The sequence below is a fragment of the Zonotrichia albicollis genome, chromosome 8 (genome assembly GCF_047830755.1).
Source record: "Zonotrichia albicollis isolate bZonAlb1 chromosome 8, bZonAlb1.hap1, whole genome shotgun sequence".
Lineage (NCBI taxonomy): Eukaryota > Metazoa > Chordata > Aves > Passeriformes > Passerellidae > Zonotrichia > Zonotrichia albicollis.
Window position 1 is genome coordinate 17,455,410 of NC_133826.1, and position 24,699 is coordinate 17,480,108.

The following is a 24,699-nucleotide window of genomic DNA, read 5'->3' on the forward strand; positions in this document are numbered from 1 at the left end:
ACAGGCTTTCACTATATAACCAACCAGTTCCCACAGAAAGTAGAGACACTTCATATACATTATCAGGCGTCTTTCTGAGGGATATGACCACAGGGGAAGATCCAGTGTAAATACAGTTATGCTGGCATGGGTGTTTTTGCTGGTATAGCTCGACATGCCAATCTCTTATTAAGTCTGCTGGAGAAAGCACCAGCGCAGGTATAACTGGTTTTTGTGGGACAGAGCTAGCTGGTATCTCCTGCTGTACCTGGCATGGCTCTGCTCTTTATAGGCATTATTTTCCTGTACTTACACAGGTGACAACTCATTCCACCCTCTGCCTGACAGCCAACCTTGGCAGATCCTCTCACTGCACCAACAAAAAAAAAAAAAAAAAAAAGAGAAAAGACAAGGTGTTGCAAAACCTACATCAAAGTTTTTCTGAATTTTTAAAACCTTTTTTTTTTTTAAGTTTTATTTTTATTCCGTCGTTACTACATTTACAAGCCATTTCTAGCACGCACTCAGGAATCACACTGTACCCCCACACAAAGAGCCCCAGGATAGTGGATGCCCGGAGCCCTCTCGGCAGGAGGAGGTGCCTAGGCACATTAACCTGCGGGCCGCGGGGGAGGCTCGGCTCGGCCGCTCAGCCCGACCTCCGGGCGAGGGCGGCCGGCGACAGGCCCGGCCCCGCCGGCGCGGGAGGAAACGCCTCTTCCTCCCCTCCCCTGTCCGTGGGGTCCGCCCGCTGCCAGGGGCTGCCAGGGAGCGGTAATTGCCGCCCCGGCCTTGCACAACCCGCTCCCGGCGCGGCCCGTCCCGCCGGCGGCGCGGGGCCGGGCGGCACCGCCCCCTCCCGGCATCCCTCGCTTGGCTGCTGGGCTCGGCTGCGCTCGGTCGGCGGCTCCGCGCTGCTCTCGCCATGGCCGCCTACAGCAAGTTCCTCACCGCGCGGCACTCCGCCATCGCCGGGGCCGCCGCCACCTGCGCGCTGCTCTGCCTGCTCAGCAAGCGGCGGGCGGCCGCGCAGCACGGGTGAGCGCCGGGCCGGGCCGCGGGGCGGGAGGGGCCGGGCGAGCCGCGGGGCCGGCGCCGGGAGGCCGAGGCTGCGGGAGCAATGCTCGCCCTCACGGCCCTGGCCCGGCGGAGGGGCAGCCGCGCCCCTGTGCCACACACAGGGCGCTGCCACCGCTGCCATCTGCCCGGGAGACGGCTCCTGGGCACAGGGACAGCCTGCTTCTCCCCACGCCTTCTCCGGCGTCGGGTCTATGCCGGTCTTGCGAGCATCCAACCCCCGCCGCCTTGTTACCCAAATTATGTTGGCTTTTTCTATTTTCCGGACTAGGAATGAGTATTGACACTTCTAGGGATGACCGTGTCTGCATAGGCAGTTAATGGACTCAGCTGTTGTTTGAATGCCGCCGTGTGACAATAAGATACACGGGCAGTGATTTCAAAGCGGCCGAATGTGGTGATGTTCTCTGTGAGGTTGCCTTACAGGTATATGGTTCTAGGGTGTGTATTCGTTAATGCCTTACAAAGCACTGGTATTGCAAAGTGTGACAGTCGAAGAATGTATCGCAGGCTTAGCCCTTTCACGGTTTTACTGTATTTGAGATTGTAAGTTGTTAACTATATGCTTAAGACCTGATGTGTTGCGATATTACTGTGCCTACAGGTGTCTTGTAAGCACTACCAAATACTGAGATGGACTTACTCAACAGACTTAAGTAATAACATACCTGAGATTAAGCAAGGATCCAGTTTTATTTTACCTAAGTCCACTAATGCACAATATCTGTGGGAGTTTAATGAAGTTGGGTAACTGTCACACAACATGGCAGACATTGTTACCCTGCTGGCAAGTCATACATTTGCTACCTTAACTGTTTCTTGCATGAGAGTTTAAACAAGATCCTGAGCTATGGCTGCGAGTTGCTCTTCTATCAGACTCATAGGGAGGAGTGATTTTTTTCAAATATCTCTGCCTAAGTTAGTGAAATCCCACTTTCAAAAAGCAGAAGAGCTGTGTGGAAGGGCACGAAAATGATGAGCTCAGATTTTCATGCCTAGTATAGTGGTGGTTGTAAGAAATACTGGGCCATGCAGATGTTCCAGGAGCAGTTATATGTTAAGTTTAGACCAAGAATGTCTAAAGTGAATGTCAGTTGTCCACACTTCCCTTACTTTGCCTTCATTGAGGAATGATCTTGGAGCACACAAACTTTCAGATTGGAGCACATCTTCAGAACAGATGCAGGTCCAGTTTAGTTTTGAAGTGCATTTAATATTTTCCCACTGTTAGTAGCATTCATTTGATAGAAACAGGCTAGAACTTGTCCAGAGTCATCTCCCTATACTTGAAATAGATATTATGTGGGTCCTGTGCTGTCCCCATTAAACTGTTTCGCTTTCATGTCTTCTGATGTTGATCTGCAGGACTTGACGATGGCAATGCATGCATTAGTTTGGGGGTCAGTGTATGGAAAGTGTCAGCCTAAATGCTGAAGACTCTTTGGAATGTGTCTTTCCTGTGTGGATCTTCAATTTTGTTAGGTATAGTGTTAAAAAACTGAGGTATTCAGATATATTAGGTGGACCAAACATTATTGCAAGATTATTGGGAATTGGGAAAGGAGGATAACTTATGAATTACATTCCAGCAAATTCAACAGATGTGTGAGCTTGTGAGAGCCTGACTTGATCTGTCCCTTCTGCTCTCTCTGTACTGCAGTCTTTCTGATACCTTGTCCTTTACTTCTGTAATCTCTTTAGTCATTTTGCATTCTTGAATTTATTAGAAATGCAGTTGCTAAAGCAAGTGCCGTGCTTACAAATTTGATTTTTCACTTGTGTGTATGTATTGTTTTACACTTTTGAGTCCCTCCACAGCTTAGGTCTTATTTACTGCTGCTACTGTATTGTGGCCATGGATTCCAAGCTCTAACATCCAACATTCGGTTGTTTCAATAATAGCTGTGCTGCTGCTTGAATGCTATTTTGAGGATGGTTTTTGCCCACTGGTCTTCGTTCTTTTCTCCATGTTTCCCTGTGAGGCAAACCTTGCCAGGAGCCTTACAGAATGCTACCTATCAAGACTAGGCAGTAGGTAAGCTACATTGCCTATATCACCAGCCTAGACAAAAGCATCTGGTTATTACCATCGCCTCATCCTCCTTTAGTCTCATTAGTTCATGTATCATTCATTTCTTCATGTTTTGTTGCCAATGTAAATTAGAGAATACTTTTGAAAAGGATTGTCTTCATGCCACATCTTTACGTTTTCAGCATTCTTGTGCTGGTATATGATGCTGACATATGGTAACAAGTGCACAACCTTTGAAATCTGCAGGGCCTGGTGTGTCCTTTAATATCTGTGTTTTATATCTCTGACTCTCTGGGAAGAGGAAGAAGTTGGGAAGGCATGGCTGTCCTAAATTTTTGTACTTATTCCTAGGGTGAAGAATTTCACTTGGCAATCTAGATAGTCTGGAAGAGGACTGGTAGTGTATCTGCTGCTTGAGGTTAACTGGCTTAAATCTGTGAGGTGATTTAGTTTTTTGTGTGTGAATTCCTTTGTTAACCTTGGTGTATAATGCCTGAAAGTGTTGTGCCATGTCAGTGTGAGGTGAATTTCAACTTCTTGAATTCTGGAAGGTGAAATTCTAGTTTTGAGCTTTGTAAGGGCAAAGGTAAATGTTGCAGACCTGAATATAACCAGCAGAACGCTGGGCTTAACATTCAGGTGAATCAATGAAGTGTTCTAGTGCAATTGTGAACTTTACCTGCAAAACTTCTTCCTTCCTCACATAGTTTCAGAATACATTCTTGTACATACTTTGTGTTCAAAATAACATTTCATGTTTTCCTATTATTTCATGTATTTCTGGAGTTCCTGCTATTTTTCTGTTTGATTTTTGCGTGCTTTTTAAAGTTTTGCTGGAATGTCAGCAGTAGGTTTGCTGCTGGTTAAACTTGGAAAGTAAAATAACATACGAATTGAGAAAAAGATTTGCTAAATCCTTTAGCAAATCGGGTGTGTTTGAATGTGTAACATGAAAGTTATGTCACAGGCCTGTCATGTTGTATGTGTTTGTTTTTATATAGAATAACCAGTTTATAGGATGGAGAAGTAGCAACTTTAACCTACTTTTCTGCTGTCAAACAATAGGGGCAAAGTTCAGTACAACTCATATAAAGTAGTAATGTATGAATAATTAAGCTGTATGTGTTATGCCAACCTGCCTTACTAGGTCAAAGATCACTTAATTAGTACTGCCTGGATTAGTCACAGATGTTTTCTGTAAGAGGTATTACACTGCTCATTGATTTTGCAGAACTGAGAGGTGGTGTCACTTGCAGTTTACAAGACCTTATTACTACACTTTTCTGAAATCTTCCCAAGTAGAGTGATGTAGAACTGTTTATTTAACTTGTTAGTTTTCAATCTTACTTCCTTGGAATAAAACATGGAGGAAAAATACATTGGTTCTTTTTCAAAGTTGCTCTCAAAAACTCTGTTTCCTTACAAAAGCTGTGTGTCCTCTTGGAAGGGGAAAGTTGTGGTATCTAAATGCAATTATGACTTCAATTGTAGTATTTGGGTTTTTTAGAGTAATGAGAAGTTCTTTGAGAAAAACTACATTATCCTGGGTTTATAATGCAGGGAAAAAAAAGTCTGTTTACTCTCTTTCCCTAATCTTGATTGAAACAAGAAGTTACAGAATATTTGCTTAAGATTTGATTGCTTCATAATTAAAACCTTAAGGGGTGTTACATAAAGGAGCTGGATATTTTTCATTACCCCTCTAATAAGAACTTTTCCTGAGTATCTGTGTAGTTTAAAATAAAGTACTTACACAAGTAGAGAATGAACTTGGCTTACTTTGAAAAAGAAGATCTTTAACTCATACAACTTATTGCTGGAAGGAGGGACTGAAAGAGGTTATAGAAGTTAGTTGGGGTAAAGAGTTTGAAACTGCAAGGTTAGGGAAAGGGAATAAACAGTTTAGAGTAATAGGAAGGCATTTGTAGTGAATGAGAAGGTGACAAAATATTTTAGAATCTGCTTGTAGGGCCTTTCCTATCACCTAGCTGCATTCATTAAAATCCAAGCAGATGCTAAGACATAAACACAATTTAATATAAACTGAACTTGGAAACCCCTGTGATGGTGTCCCACCTCTGGGGAAAAAATGAATAAAGCAAGAATAGTGCCTGGGCCCTTAGAGGTTAGGCAAGCCTGGAGTGAGGGGAAGGCTCATTGAGTGGAGGGAGGCTGAGTTGCAGACAGTGTGTATCAAATAGGGTTTGCACAGTTCATCTTGGGTGACACTTAACCTGTGCTCCTGCCTGTCACTGTGCTCCTCAGCCGTTGTCTGCTGACAGAGTGGCAGCACGTGTCACTCGTGCCGCCCCCTCAGGTGTCCCTGCTTGTGTCCTCAGCTGCACAGCCTGCGAACGTGCAGTGGCAGTGACGGTGTTGCAGTCAGAGGTGACAGACACATGTCCAAATGCTCAGAACTGCTTCCAAACATAAAATAGCAGTTTAGATATAGCAAGTGGTAGTTGTAGCTTGAAACAGATGGTGCATTTTTATTCCATTTGTGTATATTTAGGATGTTCTTCTCTCTTGTTAGTTTGTGTAATTTCTCTAGATTCTGAATGTCCTTGGGTGGGCTTTGCCAATGTACTTCAAATGGAGGGACCTGTTCTAGTTGAGTCATGGCTGTTTGATAGGAAGGGTGAAATTACATTGCTGCAGATTGATAGACTGCTTTTGTGTATGTAAAAACCTTTAAGGGAACCTGTGTTACTTGAAGGAAAGGTGGCAAGTAACAAAAACAACTTTATGCTAACTACATTGGAGTAAATTTTTCCAGATGTGAATGTGACTGTTCAGTCTGCTGCTTGCAGGAAGTGCACTAGCGTTGAGGGGGAAAAAAGACTAAATATGCAGATAGGATTACTAGAAAATATACTGAAAATGCAGTCTTGTAGAAAAACCTGCCTGGGGCTCAGGAAACCTGAATTCAGCTGGAGGGTATGGAGACAGGAGAAACCAGATGACTCAGCCCTAATCCTAGCATTTAGACTGCCTTTGTTTGGGGCCTGGCTAGCTAATTAGTGGTTTCTCTCTTAATTAAGTTGCATAAAATGCTTGCTGTCTAAGGGAAGATCTAGTATAAGTGTGTATGACAGTGTATAACTTTTTAAAAAAATTATTTAAAAATTTTTTTAGGAAACTAGCTAGAAATCTTTTTCCACTGTTATGAAGGAGATCTGCAGCCACAGCTCAGGCCCAAGCACAGCTTAAGACAAAATTAATAGTGCTGAGGTTTTTCTTGTATGTAAGATACATTATTGAGATGCATTCTCTACTGGAACTTAGAATTTCCTCTCCAACAGTTCTGCTTTGTCTTCTTCTCATAGGTTTGTAGAAACCTTTTGAGCTTTAGCAATGCAGAGCTCCTGTGTGCAGTAACAGCTCTGTGACCTTCTGAGTCCCCTTCTTGCTTGCCTGAACACATTCCTCTCACATTATTTTTGGTTAAGCTGCAACTAGCCACCAATCTAGAGCCAAGAAAGTTCTGTTCTTGGTTTCTGTGTGTGCTCAGAGTGTACTGTGTAAATGGGCATGCTTTTGGACTGTGCCCAGGCTTCTGAGTAGGGTTGCTGCCCTTGACCTGAAATAACTGTACTGTTGCTCTCTACCCCTCTGTGTGAGCCGTGCACTATGAAACTCTGCCTGCCAGTTAGCTACACCAGACTTTTCTCACTGTAATTTCTTCGCACTGTTGCATTGCATCTTTAGCCATTTGAATTTTATTCTCTTTACAATGTCTTAGTGACTCCAAAACTAACCTGAGAACTGCACAAATAATCATGAACTATTGCAAAATTGTTTATTTTGTGTGATTTTTGGAAGCTGTGAAAACTTCACGATGCCATTCCAACATGTAAGGTCTGCAGGATACAAAGGTTGCCTAGAGGTAACAACTCTGAAATGCTGCACTAAATCCTAAACCAGATACTCTTTCTTTGCACTGTGTTGAGCAGATGCAAGTCATCCTAACTCCACAGAAGGAAGGTAGCATGACGTGAATGAAATTTGTAGGTTTTTTTTCAGTTAAGGACGGTGTAACACTTTAAAGCCCTTACTTCCTCATAATGTGCCATTAAACAGCAAGTCTTGCTTATCACCCTCTTCACTTGCAATTCCCTGTTGTGCTGAGCTCAGTGTAGATTGCTTCCTCTGAACTTTGTTCTGGATGGAGACAGGTATTTCTAAAGACAGTAAACCTTTAACTTTTTCCTGTTTGTGAGTAAATGCCACAGAACTAGTGTGCCTGAGACCTTTCAGTAAGAAGACTCAGGCCTCTTGGAGGATTTTCACAGTTTCTCAAATCATTATCTTCTTCAGTAGTGTTGAGAATGATTCTGTTCGAGTAACCAGTATTACTGCATGTTTCTTTAGAGAGAATAGCCTCACTGGTGTGTAAATAGAGTCGCAAGAGCCAGTGCTCTGACCAGTCCTTCTCTGGAGACTGGAATTGCATGATTTCTGCATCCCCACCGGGCTTCCATAATCAACCGGGCTTCTGCAAAATCAACTTCAAGGGCAGTGCCCTTGAAGTTGGATCAGCTGTCTGATGCCTGTACCGAGTCCCAAAATTCCATTAGTTTCTTTAAAGCATCTTGCTGGTATGGGCTGATCGTGTTTCTCGTTTTGCAGGAGAAAGGTGTTTTGTTGTATTGCCTCCTGCCTACTGAGTAATTACTTACTTCCTTCTCTTTAGAGAGTTGCTATTCAGTTACCATGCACGTGTGAATGACAAGTTTGGTGTAGTTGTGTCATCCCAGGTGCTGCTGATGCCTTTCTTTGCTTTTTATATCTGTGTTTGCTGTAAAAGCCCTGTGCATTTAAATAATGGGTAGCAGGCTACATCTGAAATGCTGCTTTTCCTGAAACTTCTTCAGGGGATATGTGTTCCATTATACCTCTAGACTCTTTATGGTCTTAAAAAAATTTTACACATTGAATTGACTGCTTTGACTGCTTTGTGGATAGCTTTGTGCAGTTAGATCTTGAAAATATATGGTGACAAGTTCCACTGTTTTTGATTCACTATTAGAAATGTTTTGCTACTATATTTTTTCCTAATTTTTTCCTAATGTTTTCTGGATAACCCTTTTCAAAAACCTTTTCATTGTCATCCCCCCTTGTCTGTGAGGGCACAAAGGAGCAATGGCTCTGTACCAGGGGAGTTACTTGCACTGGGGAACTTGGCCAGCATGAAGCACTTACCTTTCTTCACCACCAAGCCTTGTGATGCTCCAGCATTATGTAAATGAGAGGTCTGGAATAATGGACAGCCTGAATCTATTCCAAGTGTTAGAGCTCTCTGCTGCAACCAGATAATCTTGCTGTATTCTTGCTGACTAATTGAGAATGTTATTTAGTCTTCATTGAGAATGCAACCACCAAAAAAGTTCTACAGTAGTACAGTGGAGTCAGGAGTAGTGCCAATAGGTATTGGACTGGAAAGGTTTTATTCCAGGCAGAACTATGGCAGAGTCTTTATTTACAAATAAAATGGGAGCTGTATAGGCACATTTAATATTTTTTTTCTTCTTGACTTCATATGTAAGATTGTTTTCATACTTTTTCAAGTATTAGTCTTGTTTTGAGTTTGCACAAATTTTTTAGAAAAAAGAGTACAGAACACTGTTAAAGCTCTTTTTTTATTAGATTTTAAATTTACAAATGCTTCATTTTTTTCTTAAACTTTATAACTGTAAATGCTAATTAAATGTGAGTTTATTATTAAATGTAAGATCTTGATTTCTGAACAATCCTGCTTTCTCTTTAATGGATATTCAGTTGCAGCTCAGTCAGTAATTTCGGCTGCTCAGTTTCTCTCAACAGCTACTGTAGAAAAAATGTATCAATAAATACATCAAATATATTCCACTAACTGACAGAATAATTCTGGGCCTTATCTACCTAATAGATTACTCTATTAATATATTCATTTCTGATCCTTTTAAAGCTGAAATAGTTGTGTATTATGAGTGTTGTGACTTCAAAGACTGGCAGAACTTGAAGCAGTAAAGCTTATAGGAATCATTACAGCATATATGGAAGAGCAGCATGCTTTCATCTTACATTATAACAAGTCATGAATCATCTAGAGAAATAACCACATAGTTTGATCACTACTCATTCATGCTTAAGAATACTACTTTCCTCCTACTGCCAAACCTAATGTGTTTGGACTGATCCATATTCAAGTTTTGTAAAATTAGAAGATGGATTGAGAAGTTTCTTGTACTAGAAATGCATTGCTCTTGCATCACCAGGATGTAGTCTCCAACTAGATTGTTTCTTAGACTTTATACCCTGTTACCATTTCCACAGATTTACTGCCCTCACAGCCTGATTAAATGTTGTATCTTTCTGAACCTTTATTATTTCTCCCCCAGTCTGGCCCCTGCTGCCCTTCATATTCATTCTTTGTTTTGTCTTTTACACAAGTAGTCTTACAAGATTTTTATCTTCTCTCAGACTTCCGTCTCTGTTACCTTTAATTAAGTTCTTGCTGAACTGGTGGATCTCCCTTCTTGCTTTCATGGTCTCCTCCTTCCCTCCTCCTTCTTTTCTCATGTTCCTCTGCTACCTTGCCTCTTTCATAGTAATTAAGTTATTTCTTTTTATTGGTCAGTGACATTCATAGATCTTTTTAATCATCATAAATTAAATTAGGTGCAGTTTCATTCTAGATATTTTCTTGGCGGAACTCTAAAACACGAGTGTGAAATGGTGCTGTTGATGAAGTTGTGGGATAGCTGGTTGTGTGGCAGTCTGCTCCTGTTTTGGTGTTGTAGACTGAAGGAGTTTCTGCTTTCTTGTAGTGTCCTAGGTTCTGCCTTGAAAGTGTATGAATGTTGTAGTTTTAAGGCAGCCTGCTCTCGGTGTTATAATATCATGGTTAAGAAAGTTATGGTTTAATATACTTGGGGGCTTCTTCTAAACTACATAAATTCTCCAAACAGCTTCGTGTGCTTGTCTGATGCTTGAGTGCTCCAAAAAGGAGGACAAACTATAACTGCCTTACTGTTCAGCTTTTCTTTCATAAAAGTAGAGGCAAAAAAATAGTGTTGTGCTTTTGAATGTTTGTTTAACGCCAGTTGATAAATATTTTTCTACTAACTGTTCTGTTAAATGCAGAGGAAGGAAAACAGACTAAAAAATAACTCCCCTTTAAATGGACATCTTTGCAGGAACTTGGTTTCACAGGAGCTGGCTTTTTTTCCCCTGTAGCACATGTTTATGAACAAATCATCTCTCTGTGTAGTAAATGTGTTATTTTTGAAGTCAAATGCAATGCAAAACAAATCTGGTTAGCTTATGTAGATAGTGTGAAACATCAAAGTTGGCTTGCTTGGATTGCTGATCTGCATTCTTGTAGTTTTCATTTGTGGTCAGTGGAACCATGTAGCCATGCTTGTAAAGTATGTGTGAGAAACAGAAAAAGTCTTGGAGTTCATGATACAAAGCCAAGGTAAAGCAGAACTTGGAGATGAAAGGGTGAGGCTTGGTTTTCCTTCGTGAAACTGGTTGCTGCAATGAGTGGGGTTTCACTGGCATTATATGTGCTGTATAACAGCAGCATGTAGGTTTGGCATTGGAGGTAGCCCTGCTGTTTTGCCCTGATAGAAATAGGTAGCAACAGAATCCCAAAGTTTCCTCTGTCTTTTATGTGTAGAGATCAAGACAAAGAAAAGTGTGTTAGTAACAAATAAATACTTTTTTTTCTTTTCTCTGCAGTAAAAGAAGTGGAAAGCAAGCTTTGCAGAATAATGAGGTAATTCTTTCCTCATGTCAAATATTCTTTAATAATTTTTAATAAACCTGAGTTTTTAAAACTTTAAGTCCTATCACTGTAGTTTCATCTTGGCTACGGTGCAAGTACAGTTTGAATGATACTTTCAGATTTACATTGGTGAAACAAATGGAAGAATCAGGGTAATCACAAGAGGCTGAAGTTTGACTCCATAATGATCAATTCTTGAAGTGCACAATGTTCTTTTATCTCATATTGCCCTATGAATTTGTAAGGACCAGTGTTGAAAGATTTTCTGTATAGATAGAAACAAACAGCTGTGTGTAGATTTGGTATAACTTCTGTTTATTTTTTTATGTGAAAGAAAAATGTATGGAACAAGATGTTGAGTCTCAGAGTTACTAAATTAGAAACTACTTCAGACATCTGGTAGGAGTTTTGTCATTTCCCGGATCTTTTGTGTGTCTGTTAATTCAGTTATTTGAAAGGGATATACTAAATCCCTTTAAGCTAAGATTTTTGTTTCATGGTCAAATGAAATAGACCAAAAGGCAGAATCTGTGATTCTGGTGTTACAATGCTATGAATAGATTCCATGTACTTGTATCGTTGCTGAAAACTTAAAAAATAAAAGGTTTGCACTGGATAAATAGAAGGGTGTATATTGTATTTTCTGAGACCCCCAACGAAGAGAGAAAATGGTGAATCTGATTCCATGTTCTTAGAAGGCTAATTTATTATTTTATGATTCTATATTATATAAAAGAGTTCTATACTAAACTGTACTAAAGATAACAGAAAGGATACAGCAGACACCTAGAAGTGCAGGTCTACTAGTACTGTACTATTGCAGTTTGTTTTGATAGCTCCCAATTCCTTATTTAACTTGTCTGAGCAAGACTTAAGTTGGCAGGGAATATTGCAAATTCTGCAGAAGGAATATAGCTGTAAATGATTTGGGTAGGGAAAATATCACATCAACAGTTCAGTAACACAAAAAATTCTCACTTTTCTTGTTTTGTTCTGTGTGCAGCAGAAGGAGGGAAAGAAGGAGCGAGCGATGGTGGACAGAGTGTTTATTGCACGAATATGTCGAATCCTGAAAATAATGGTCCCTAGAACACTGTGCAAAGAGGTAAGCATTGCCTGCATTAATAAATAAAGAAATAAAGCTGGAGTCAAGTCTCTTTTGAAATTACATCAGAATTTAAACTGCATATACGTTACTTAAATTGGACTAAATTGTGCTATGTATTTTAAAATAGCAATGTAATAATATAAAAGTCTACATTATGCTCAGTTGTTGTACCACTAAAGGTTCTGTTTTCAATTACAAGATAGGCCATTTACTGTCAGCTGCTAACTACTGTTGTAGCATAACATTTAAAGGGGCATCTTGGTTTGTCTTATACAAGGCAGTACACTTCTGTGTGCAAAAATTTCCTGTCTTTAAATAGGATGCAGTTCATTCATTATTTTGATTTAGTAACTTACAGCTAGGCCGACCTGTATTAGAAAACGAATTTGTCAAAAGTTCTCTTCAGCATCATTTCAGGAAAGCTATGCAGTGTAGAAATCAATGCTTCCATCTTTTTAGGCTTTCCAGGGCAATTTTAAAAGAAAAAAGATCCAAAGCATTAGTTGAGCTTGGAACTTAAGCAATGAACTGTAAGAACTTAAACATACGTCAGGCACAAGAGCAGTGAATTGTGATGTCCAGACTGTAGACCAGGGGCCTTCAGCAGCCCAACTACAAAAAGGAGGTGCACAGAAGGTAGAAGCATGGATGGAAATGCCTGTGGGAGTGCTCACAGAGCTGGCATTTATCAGCTTCAAAAAGTCAGGGTCATTAGAAGAGGTCATGGATAATCCCAAAAAAACTCAAACCTTGCTCCCATATTTGAAAGCAAGTTTACTGGTCAGCCTCATCATATTCCTGGCAAGACTGTGAGCAAAACTTCCTGTAAGCTAACTCTGACCACAAAAGGGACAAAAAAGCAATTGTAAGCAACCTGGATTTACCAATGACAAATCATGCCTTACTAACCTGATTGCTTTCAGTGATGAGAGAACTGGCTGTGTGGATAAGGGAAGAACAGAGGATACTGAATACTTTGCTATCAGGTCTCCCTTAATACCATAACAGCCAAACTGAATTGGCTGGATGAGTGGACAGTGAAGTGCGTGGAAAACTGTCTGCACTCTTGGTCTGACTGGTTACTGGGGGCCCTGTTTTAAGTAGGGAGTTGAAGTAGATGATGTTCAGAGGTCTCTTGCAACCTTATGGCAGAAAGGTGTCTTAGAATTGCAGTAACTTTTTTATTCCTGCAATCCTCCATCTTATAATGTGTGTCCAGTACATGTATCAACCAAATACAGTTTTTTTTAAAGGCAAACTTTCACTGTAAAAATGTAGTCAGTACTTTATTTAAGGTACTGTATGCTAATGTATTTCCAGCAAAGTAAGTAAATATTACATTAGCTAGGGCACCAGTACTTTTCTGTTAGATACAGTTAGATGACTTGCTGAAAAAATGGTGTATTTTAGCCATTATTTACCTGTTACATTTCTGTGGTTGTACCAGACAGGTTATTTGCTGCTTATTGCTGTGATGCTGGTAGTCCGAACTTACTGTGACATTTGGATGATTCAAAATGGAACAGTCATTGAAAGGTACCTATACATTTGTTATTTTTAGACATTCTGTCATGTGTTTAACAGGGAAAGTTTTCTATCAGAATATATATTTGGACATTTTATAACTTGCTTGTTTAAAACTGTTGGAAAACTGGTGTAGTTGCAATTTGGGGACAGACCACTATATTTTAATAAATATATTAAATTATTTTTGTTCATCAATAAAATTTTTTTATTAAATTAATATTTTTAAACTATTTATTAAATATTCATTTGGTAACATTTTGTACACTGAAGACTCTAAATCTTGTTGATCTGAATGTCCAAGGAGGTACTTCAGAATACTTGTTTTATGTGATAGCCACACAACATGTCCAAGTCTATTTGGACTTTCATTTCTTCCCACTGAGCTGTTTGCCCTTTAGGTTGATAAAAACAATGCTTTTGGTCTAAATATGTTAGAAAGTAGTTTTTAGACTTCTGATTATTCTTGCTGGTCTTGTTGCTAATTGAAGCAAGTCACAATGTGTCTTGAACTGTGAATTCAGAATGATACTGTGTTTTGAGGAGAGACATTTGGTGCTTTGTAGAATGGAAGGACTGCTTTGTTTCTCTAGTGAGAATCTGTGAAAGCAGAGAAGGGAAAGGACTGGTATTCTGTGACCATGAATTTTTGAGCCCTTAATGTGGGCAGTTTCAGAGGAGCAGACAGGAGATAACTGCTCAGTCTGCCACTTGCCACTTAGCTTACTAGAGGGTGTCAGACTGATCCTACAGCTGATGCTACAGGTTTCCATGATGATTTTGTTTTCTCTGTGTGGTCCTTTGAGAGTTTATCCACTTCAGACATGCAAGTTTATACTTTGTTGTTTCTCTTGTAACTGACTCTTAGCTGGTGGTCATTTGCAGTGCTATCATTGGCCGCAGCAGAAAAGATTTCAAGAAATACTTGTTCAACTTCATTGCTGCAATGCCTGCTGTAAGTGCTTTTCTTGTGCTGACCTATTAGTAGAACATATTTTAAATGTAAATTAAGATTTTGAGGAAAAGGTCTCAAATGAGTGTCTTAAAACCTATGGAAATTAATTGTTTTACATACAGATCTGTATGAAAACACATTTAATTTTCTGGCTCCACTGTGGGGAGACTTTATCAGCATATTTCCTTATTGGTAGCAACTATTTTTTTAACAGCTATGTTCAGGTTTTCAGGTTAGTTTTGTTGATGGCAATTTTGACTATAGGTTTGGGATTGTTTTGGCACCATTGAAGATGAAGATTTCTTTTAGACTTTAATTTTTATATTTCTTACATTTTTCACAGCTTTGTTATGCTTTCTTCCATGCTTTAACTTTCCTTCAGTTTATTGACATCTCTGATCTGCACCAGATAGAAATAATCGTTGCTATCTGGTTTGCAATACATTTTAAAACTAGTTGACAGATTTAAGGCAGTGGTTGTAAAATGGTGGCTCTTGTCTAGAGTTTATCAGAAGAGCTGAAAATATGTAATATTGAATGTATTTTATCCTAAGTGGTGAGATCCACTAGAACCTGGAAACAGAAACTTAAGCAGTCGTCCTGTAGACACTGTCTGATTGGTCTTAGGTATGTTTATGGCATTAGTGATTTTAAGGGGAGAATTGATCTGTTTTCAAGTGTTTACACAATTTATGCTGCAAATTGATGTAAGTATATTTGCTCTTGTTAGTTAAATGTTATTGTCTCTTATTTTAGATCTCTTTAGTGAATAACTTCCTGAAGTATGGTCTAAATGAACTGAAGCTCTGCTTCCGAGTAAGACTTACCAGATACCTCTATGAAGAATATCTTAAGTAAGTAACACCTTGTCTACAGGTTTTATAAATTGATTAAATTAATTTTAAGTACACAGTAAGAAGATTGCAAGGTTGCAATTAACTTGCAGTTGAGGGTGAGTGGCTTATCCAGGCTGTATATGCCATAGATACAAAGACAGTAAAGTTGGCTGAATTGGGGGACAAAATGCACTGCACTGCTTCCATGATTGGGTCAGATTCCAAAGTACTTCAGGTGCCTTCATATAGTGAAGACTGAATTGGATGTATGAGCTTGAGCAGCTACTTCTGGACTGAAATGTGGTTGTCAGATGGGCTGTAGTAGATTGTGTGAGGGTGTTCTAAGTTCAGTAGCAGCACAGCATGAGCCTGAGCTTCAGCTCAGACATCCTGGAGCCTAAATGCCTAAACAATCCTGCAGCATTTAATGTCGGTTTAGTCAGGTAAAATCACAAGCTACGTTGATTCCATACAGTAATTTAATGTTTGCCCTACTTAGTGTCTCAGTTGTATGAACCAAGGGTGTTCCAGTTATTTCAGATCCCAGGTAATGTTGTTTTTTTTTCCTGCCACTTAGCAATTGTTTTGTTTCAGAACTTATACATACTACAAAATGGGAAATCTGGACAACAGAATAGCCAATCCAGATCAACTCCTTACACAGGATGTGGAAAAATTCTGTAATAGTGTAGTGGACCTGTACTCAAACCTTAGCAAGGTAAGTCTTTTGAGAGAGAACTTTGAGTAGTAGCTGTAGGCATTTAGGATGGGGATGTCAACTCACAACAATTGCTTGGAGTATGGTATGAAAAAAATTGTTTATAATGCTGTAGTGTTTCATACTCTTTTTTGGCTTTCATGATCAAAGCGCTGCTGCAAGTTGTTATAATTTGTATTAAATTTTCTTTTAAAGAGCATAAAGCATTCTTTTGCAGATGAACAGTGATGACTTTGCTCTCTCAGGTAGATAGTTTTCAGAAGAAAAGCAATGCATAGCTCTCAGTTACACACAAATATTTTTGTGCGTAGGGAGGTGTGGTTGAATAAGCTTTTCTCTGTTTCTGGTGAGAATTTTAAGGTGACTGGGTAGTGAATGAGAATACTGTTGACATTTTTAGACTAAATGTTTTTGATGCTATCTATTTCATGCAAGCTGCATATAAGTAAACTACAATTTACTTTGTTCAAAACCTTCTGACTACAAAACCTGTAGTTCAGCTGTTTTAGCTTTGCAAGGGAGGTTATAGAACTTTGGAATATTCCTCCTATCAGGTACATAGCCAAATATATGGCATTATCTTTTCATTCAGTATTTCTCATAATTACTTCAGTTAAGTTATTATGGGTTCTAGTCCACCTTTGATAAGTGAGCAGAGTGTCATTACAGACCTAAAATAGCAAAGTACTCTTTTCATATGGTATGTATTTATCTGAAGGTCATGATGTTTTTATGTTCAATTCTAGAGCCAGAGTTTTCAGGAAAATGTCATGTGGCTGAGAATCCTTTTGTCTTAGCTTTCAGTTTGTAAAATAGACTAGCCAGTATTTTAGTACAGAGCTGTAACTGTTCTTGGGGTGGTACATGGCTTCTGAACAGTATTATTGGTTTTGTGTTTGTGTTCTAAGCCTTCTTTCCTATGCTTCTTGCAGCCCTTCTTGGATATAGTTTTGTACATCTTCAAGCTAACAAGTGCAATAGGAGCACAGGTAAATAAAAGGAGTGGGTTTTTTTAGAACTATAAGCACATTTTCCCTTCTTTGGTTATAGCCTTGTACCTGTTTGGAATCTGAGGAAAACTCTAGGTGGTAGTTGTTGATTCCTACATTGTTTGAAGGGCTATACTGGAAATAGGCATTTGCACTTAATGTTTTATGTGCTTTAGTGCCCTCTATTTTGAGGCAAGCAAAATAAAAAACAGCATTTTCAGGCAGTTTGAAGGATCAAGAAAGTTCTTTATTTTCTACTAGTACTTATTTAGAAATCCTATTTAGTACAACACCCTTCTAATTGTTTATGTCTTGCATGGATTGCATTTAAAGGTGAAAATAAGTTTTCTGTTTCTGTGCAGTTTCTATGAAGGGGAACCATTTCTTGCATTGAGCTGTAAGACTCAATAAGCTGAATAATTGGAGAATTAATTCTTCAGATTGGTGAAATGATGCATTATCAAAAATGTTCAGGAGTTGAAAAGGAGTAGCTGTGGGTCACATGGTGCAAGTTTTGTTGACACAGTCTTGCAGTAAGGCTTAACTAAACCTTGGTAACTATCAGTCTCAGATGCCTTTGTTCTGCTCTCTTTAGTAGTTGTTGTGTGCAGTTTATGCCAAATTCAGTTTATGCCATTCCATGCTTCAGTGGTATTTAATCATCTGTCCTTCATCTATGGATCCATAGAACTACTTGAGAGACCAGGAAACAGAGGACAGTGGGATTGAAATATTGACTGCTTTGTGACACTTCAGCAAATGTACAGAGAAAGGAGTAGACAGAAAGGAGGGAGAAGAAATGAGAGGGTATCAGTAAATCATTAATGAAGTAATCTAGGACAGTAGGGGACAGGTCACACTGGGTGGTGATAAAAACCTGAATAGAAGGCTGGGGTGGGAAGGACATCTAGGGACAGAGAATTAGTAAAATTAGTCAAGTAGTATGTACAACACCAAAGAAGGGGACATGATGGGAATTGCAAATGTAATCGACTTGGCAGCATAGGCACATAGGAGGTGAGAACTAAGGGATTCATGCTTTCTGGGCACTTTGGATACAGATACTGTCATTTGAGACCACCTAAGCTTTTATTCTTTTTTGATTTTCCCAGGGTCCAGCTAGCATGATGGCGTACTTGATTATTTCAGGGTTTTTCCTTACACGTTTAAGGAGGCCAATTGGCAAGATGACTATTATAGAACAGAAGTATGAAGGGGAGTACAGATATGTCAACTCACGGCTCATTACAAACAGGTATACACTTGCTTGGCTGCTAAGGTACAAGTGACTGTACTGTGGGGTAAATGGAAGTTGTGTGTTAAAATATACTTGGGAAGTGTGATGTCATCAGGTTTGAGCCAAGTGTTTGCATCTTTATGTACTGTAAAGTAATTGGTATGTGCATTATATTCCACAGTCAAGACTGAGTGGGGTACAATAATTCTATGTTCTTCTGTTGTGAAAAAGTACAAGCCCTTATTTCATAAAGTAACTGAAAGTGCTATATTCCCATATTTTATGGCTTTTTCAAAGACTGTCTTTAACAAAATGAAGTTGCATTATATTTATTTGTTTCTTTTTAGTGAGGAAATTGCTTTTTATAATGGAAACTTGAGAGAAAAACAGACTATTCACAAGACTTTCCGTAAGCTGGTAAGCCTCTTTTATTTCTTAAAACATTTTAAGCAAAACTTAATTAATTCTATTGTGATGATTCCTGACATGTACTCATAAAAATTGAATTACAGTGGCTTGATGTTTTTGCTCCTACTTTCATTTGATTAAAAAATTAGCTGGTAGGCTATAAGCAGAACAGAAGTTTCTGTTAGAATGGCCTTTCTCTAGCCACTTACCTCCTTGTCACCCACCACAATTACTCTTCTCACTATTTAGTTTCATGTGTAGGTTGTTTTGATCACAAATATAAATCTGTGCCAGCAGGGACTCTTGTGCAGTGCTTACCACACTTAGTGGCATGTTAATATATCTGTGGTACTGAAAAATAATTGTTTGGAACCAAATGTCTAATAAAAGATAGTAAAACAGGTAGTGATAGAGTTTGAACTTCTTTCTTCTGTAACTTACCAGGTGGAACACTTGCATAATTTTATCCTGTTCCGATTCTCTATGGGTTTCATTGATACTATCATTGCCAAATGTAAGTATGTCTCAAGTGCTAATGGATTCCTATAAATAACATAACAAAATTTTTACATAATAAGTGTCTTTTTTTACTGTTTCAATTAATGTGCAGCTTAATATTTATTCTTAAACTGCAGACCTTGCCACTGTGGTTGGCTACCTGGTTGTTAGTCGTCCATTTTTGAACCTGTCTGATCCCCGCCATCAGAATAGCACTCATGCAGAACTTTTGGAGGTAAATAGACCAGAATTAAAACAACCTCTAAATTTTAAATTTTGTTAGTCCACATAAAGAAACTTTTCTTCTACTGTAGGATTACTACCAAAGTGGAAGAATGCTACTGAGAATGTCTCAAGCTCTGGGCAGAATAGTCCTAGCAGGCCGTGAAATGACAAGATTGGCTGGGTAAGTTTAATAGTGAGAATCTTTCTCATCTCAATTTCAGAAACTGATTTTAGAATTCAAATAAACTTATATGCTTTGTTCCTTGCAGCATGCTAAAATTTCAGCAATTAAAAACATTTTATGCTGAAAACACGTCTGAAGATGTGCTATTATGTCCACTAGAAATTTCACATCTTGATAGTGCTAGCATGCAGTTTGAATGTATAGTTGAAACCTTGTCAAATGCTCTTAAGTCAATTATGTATTTATTATTTGCAAAACTTTTTTTTTATATTGTAAGAAGTAAAATTTGGCAATTACAGGAAAAGGAGCTTTTAAAATATGGTGCATATTAGACAACCTGGTGCAATTTAAAATGTAAACATTCTGCTTCTGTGCTGAGTTGAATAACTTTGTCATTTTAGCAGTGTGACAGAGTGCTTATTAGACCTGTGGATTTTTTTTCTTAAGTTTCACAGCTCGAATCACGGAATTAATGCAGGTTCTCAAGGACTTGAACAGTGGCAAATATCAGCGTACAATGATATCACAAGAAAAAGGTAGATGTGGTATAATATTCAATATGTCATATCTGTGTAGCATTTCAGTCACTAATACGTTTTTCTTTATTTAAGATGGAGATAAAAAGCAGCCTTTGTCTTTGATACCTGGATCTGGAGAAATTATCAACAGTGATAACCTTATCAAGTATGTTTGTGAAGTTTCCTCATGTTCAATAGTTCAGTATTTTTAAAGTAGACTTCTTTAAAGTCTTTCTCTCTGCGACCATTAATAGAGAGCTGAATACCTGTTATTACAATTTGCAGTTCCTGTTGAACTTTATTTATTAGTAATCCCACCTCAGCATTTCTGTTCTGTAAGCCAGTCCTATCCTCTCATATTAGTAGAATGCATATTCTACTCTCTGAACTTGGGGTTTTTGGTAACATTCCTACTGTCCTTTAGAATATGACTTCTCAGACCATCTTGTTTCCTCTTAGGAATATATTAGTTATGGATTTTATTCTATTCTATTATTCAAACAGGCAAGGGGGAGGTGAGCAGAGAAGGCATTCATTGCATGTTGTAGAACTAGTGAGATACACTTCACTACTAGGTTTAAAATGCCATGCATCCTTAAATGTAGGTTTGTATCCACAAGATGTTCTCCTGTTTTGGAAACCAAAGGCTGAGAAGGACTCAAAAAACAAATACAGGGGATGAAACCATGCCTGTAGATGTAGATGTTTAAAAGCTAGAGTTTCAAGAACTTCCTTAGCTGTTCATAGCTGGAAACTGGGGGAGTGAATGAAGTACTGGTGAGGTGTTTCCCAGTGCCTTAAATCTCCCAAGTAACCATGCAGTATTAGCTTCTTTTAGACAACTGTTGTTTTTTTCTTTTTTAACTTTGCAATACATACAGGTTTGATCATGTTCCATTGGTGACACCTAATGGAGATGTTTTGATTGAAGACCTTAACTTTGAGGTAAGTTTTTTAGTATCATAGGAAACAATATTAATGTAAAATTTTCAAGGGAAGACGATAGCTTCGAAGGTCATCCTGTTTATAAGAAAAGTACAAACAAATTGTCATGTTTGTTAAAAAAAAAAAAGGCAATAAGCTATTTTACCCAAAAAAGTTTTTATTTTTACAAGTTCATTTTCTTCCAGCTGCAGTTGCTGCTAAACCAACTGGGGAAAAACCCTAGTTTTTGCTGGAAATTGGTCATTGTAATGCCAGAAAGTTGTGAACAAGCATATGATAATACCAGATTGTCCTATTGAATGTAGAAACTTTCAGCAATACTTTCTCACTACCCATTTATGTGTTGGCTTTGCAATTTTAGGTTCGATCTGGTGCAAATGTGCTGATTTGTGGGCCAAATGGGTGTGGGAAGAGCTCCCTGTTCCGTGTTCTTGGTGAGGTAAGGGAACTTTATGAAACAAACAGGGGAGAATGCAGGGCATGGTTATAATTGGACTTTTTTGTCACATTTTAATCTTTTTCTCTTTGCAGTTGTGGCCATTGTTTGGTGGACGTTTAACAAAACCTGTGAGAGGGAAGTTGTTCTATGTTCCTCAGGTGAGACCAAGTACTTTACTCACCAATAGTGTTCTCTTTCTTTGTACTTTGACTATATTTGGAAATATTTGACATATCTTTTTGGTTCTAATTGTATCTCAGAGACCATACATGACTCTTGGAACGCTCAGAGATCAAGTTATATATCCAGATACTTTGGAAGATCAGAAAAAGAAAGGGATTTCTGACCAGGTAATGATAATTAGTTCATTAAACCTTTGTCTTGCTCAGGATGAGTAATGCTTCCTATTCAGAAATACTGAAACTGCTATGAAAAGCACTGCATTTAATAGGACTTTAATATTTACCAGGGTTGATAATGTTATGGTGTAATCCTTTTTAGCTTTTTCAACCACTTGTGTTTTAAGTTCATGTAAGCTTTATTTGTCATTCCTGTTTCCATAAAAGGTGCTGAAGGAGTACTTGGATAATGTCCAGCTGGGTCCAATCTTGGAACGTGAAGGAGGCTGGGACAGTGTTCAGGACTGGATGGATGTACTCAGCGGGGGAGAAAAACAGAGAATGGCAGTATGTCTCAAAAGCATAAATGCTTAACAAATGCAGAACATAAGTAAAAAATAAAATCTGAACTGTAAGCTATTTTTATTTATGGAACATTAGTATTTGACTTAGAAGGAAACCCCCAAAATGTGAAAAACCTAAATACTGAGGGAACAAATGGAAATAGTGGGGTTTGTACTCAAAATTTAAAAGGAAATACTGGCTTTTAAACATTGTCTCGAATAAAAAAAGCATGAGATAATGTACAACTTTTGGATTTTCAGGTTTCAGTGTGTAGCAACTTAATTCTCTTTCCATAGTAGATTTTTGGACACTAATTCTTAGTTTAACTTCTAACACTGCACCATTGCTGGTAGTTTTGTATCCACAGTATCCTTAGTATCCTTTTTTTGGCTTGTGTTCCAGATGGCAAGGCTGTTCTATCATAAGCCCCAGTTTGCAATTCTGGATGAGTGCACCAGTGCTGTTAGTGTGGATGTAGAGGGCTACATTTACAGCCACTGCCGAAAGGTGAGCTCTTTGTTTCTGGAGTTATCTCTCTGTACATTAACAATAAACCTGAAATGGTACAAGGTTCACTTTTTCTTATGCCTAGTGCAGACTAAAAATAATTAAAAAAGAAATCTGGAAAAAAGCTTAGAGGGGCATACAACTTCATGCATGCTAGAATTCAGTAATCATTTTGCAGTCCCAGGATAATTTAGATGCACGTGTAGCCTCTATGATATACACAGAACTCTTACTGACTGCTAAGTAACCTTACTTTTATAGATAGAGTCTTAGAATAACCTAAAATTATAGCATGCTTTCTTGTTCAAAAGGCTTCTTTTGTCCAGGGCAACAGAAGTGATACTGGGAAGGTCACATTTCCATCTGTTTTGAGATATGAAAAGCCAAGCACTCTAGGAAGATATGATTATATAGCTTTGTGTTTCCTTGTCGTCTTAAACTCACTATTTCAGATTCTCTGTAGTGCCATCAATAGTGAAATCAGTAAGATTCAATTTCACACCCTAGTCTGGGAAAGAAAGGGCTTGAAATTACCTTAGTTATTGAGTAGCAGTATTCCAGAATGATAAGGAAGCAAAGCTGTGCAGCCACTGAAATGTGCTTCAAACTGAAGGAGCCCTCTGCAGTAGTGAATGGACACTAGGTGAGGACTCTGCAGGAGAAGGAGCATTACTTCATGAACTCATTTTACTACATTGGTATCAATACCCTGACGATTTTTAAAGCCTATTTTCCATATGCTTCTTATTCTATAAACATGAACATTCATTTGTGCTTGCCAAGTGGCTAGTGCATGTTGCTGAAAAAATAGAATTCCTGGTTAGGCTGTCCTTGCAAAAAGAAAAAATGTTATCTTGCTTTATCATCAGAGTCATTTTGTCCTTGCATCCCTTGTTGGGGATGAATAGTTGGCTAAGTTGAAAGGAAACAAAGGAAGGTTATTCACTTTAAATTGTCACTCTAAGTGTGTAATTGATTACTGCTTTTGTGGGCTTGGAAATTTTTTTTTGTTGTTAAAATTCCTTTATTCACCAGTTGTATTGTTTTACCTGCTTCCTGCCTTGCCTCTTTTACTCACTTAATTCTATGTTTGACAATCTTTAGGAGCAAAAGAATAGTGAAATCAATTAAAAATTATAAATCCCTCCTGATTGCTTCCCCCCCCCAGCAAAATCTTGAAATAAAAGCTATGTATGTGTAGTGTTAATAATAGCCTGGAAGTTTGTGGTTATGAATTTAAGATCTTCATCTGATACAATACTGAAAAATTATTAACACCTTAGCCATGAGAAGAATTAACTGTTTTGTGGGTATTTTTGTCATATAGGTTGGCATCACTCTCTTCACTGTTTCTCACAGGAAGTCACTCTGGAAACATCATGATGTATGTAATCTTGTCTTTATTAAGAATATTTCTGGGTTTTATTGACTGACTGTAGGAAATTCACTTGGTGATTTGAAGTATTATCGTTTTACATCCTAATAGGTTGTGTTACATTTGGGTTTTTATAAGGTATTACTTTTTAAAATCTCATTTTACTCTTTGAAATATTCTTATGCTTTTAGTTATGAAAGAATGCTATCCAAAAAATTTTAATGTATCTATAAAATATGAGAAGCTTGCTTAAGTCTTCTTTCTTAGACTCAAAAAAAATCCTTGAACTAGAATTCAGTAAACAGCATGGTTTTTTTTGCTTTCATTTTATCTAATACATTAATACTTTTAAAAGTCTCTAAGGCAAGGACTTTTTTATTGCAAACTAAGATTTTACTGTGCTTTTTGTGCAGACAGACTGTACCTGTGGATAAAAATACTGAATTCATACATGGGGATGAATCTGTGCCCCACAAAACCCAAGAGAACAGGTCTAGATATGGCTGTTAGCAGACTGATGTATGATATGCAAAAATACAGTTTAACTTTTTTACCAAGACAGGTGAATTTAATGACATGTGAGGTGAGAGCACCTTACCCTCTGAGTTTAAATTTACCCTCTAAAACTTTTCAAACATTTTTTTAAATTTTAAACATTATCTTTTAAAAATAATATTTTAAAATTTTAGTT

The 24,699-nt window shown here is 38.3% G+C and overlaps 1 protein-coding gene across 2 annotated transcripts in view; it reads left to right on the forward strand.

Annotated features, from left to right (window-relative positions):
- The first annotated feature begins 527 nt into the window (after positions 1–527).
- ABCD3 (ATP binding cassette subfamily D member 3) overlaps positions 528–24,699 on the forward strand; it is a 36,012-nt gene continuing 11,840 nt past the window's right edge. Inside the window, exons 1-23 of one of the 2 annotated variants that reach the window (XM_074546142.1) lie at positions 528–1,017; positions 2,959–3,091; positions 10,814–10,850; positions 11,863–11,964; positions 13,415–13,503; positions 14,377–14,446; positions 15,203–15,300; positions 15,877–16,000; positions 16,933–16,989; positions 18,102–18,244; positions 18,574–18,643; positions 19,079–19,148; positions 19,270–19,367; positions 19,447–19,538; positions 19,989–20,077; positions 20,153–20,225; positions 20,941–21,004; positions 21,366–21,443; positions 21,536–21,601; positions 21,704–21,793; positions 22,010–22,129; positions 22,529–22,633; positions 23,961–24,017. In XM_074546142.1, the coding sequence (XP_074402243.1) occupies positions 3,024–3,091; positions 10,814–10,850; positions 11,863–11,964; positions 13,415–13,503; positions 14,377–14,446; positions 15,203–15,300; positions 15,877–16,000; positions 16,933–16,989; positions 18,102–18,244; positions 18,574–18,643; positions 19,079–19,148; positions 19,270–19,367; positions 19,447–19,538; positions 19,989–20,077; positions 20,153–20,225; positions 20,941–21,004; positions 21,366–21,443; positions 21,536–21,601; positions 21,704–21,793; positions 22,010–22,129; positions 22,529–22,633; positions 23,961–24,017 (1,860 nt within the window). In that variant the 5' untranslated portion in view covers positions 528–1,017; positions 2,959–3,023. The remainder of the gene's footprint in view (positions 1,018–2,958; positions 3,092–10,813; positions 10,851–11,862; positions 11,965–13,414; positions 13,504–14,376; positions 14,447–15,202; positions 15,301–15,876; positions 16,001–16,932; positions 16,990–18,101; positions 18,245–18,573; positions 18,644–19,078; positions 19,149–19,269; positions 19,368–19,446; positions 19,539–19,988; positions 20,078–20,152; positions 20,226–20,940; positions 21,005–21,365; positions 21,444–21,535; positions 21,602–21,703; positions 21,794–22,009; positions 22,130–22,528; positions 22,634–23,960; positions 24,018–24,699) is intronic. The other variant, XM_005482067.4, reaches the window with a different exon arrangement.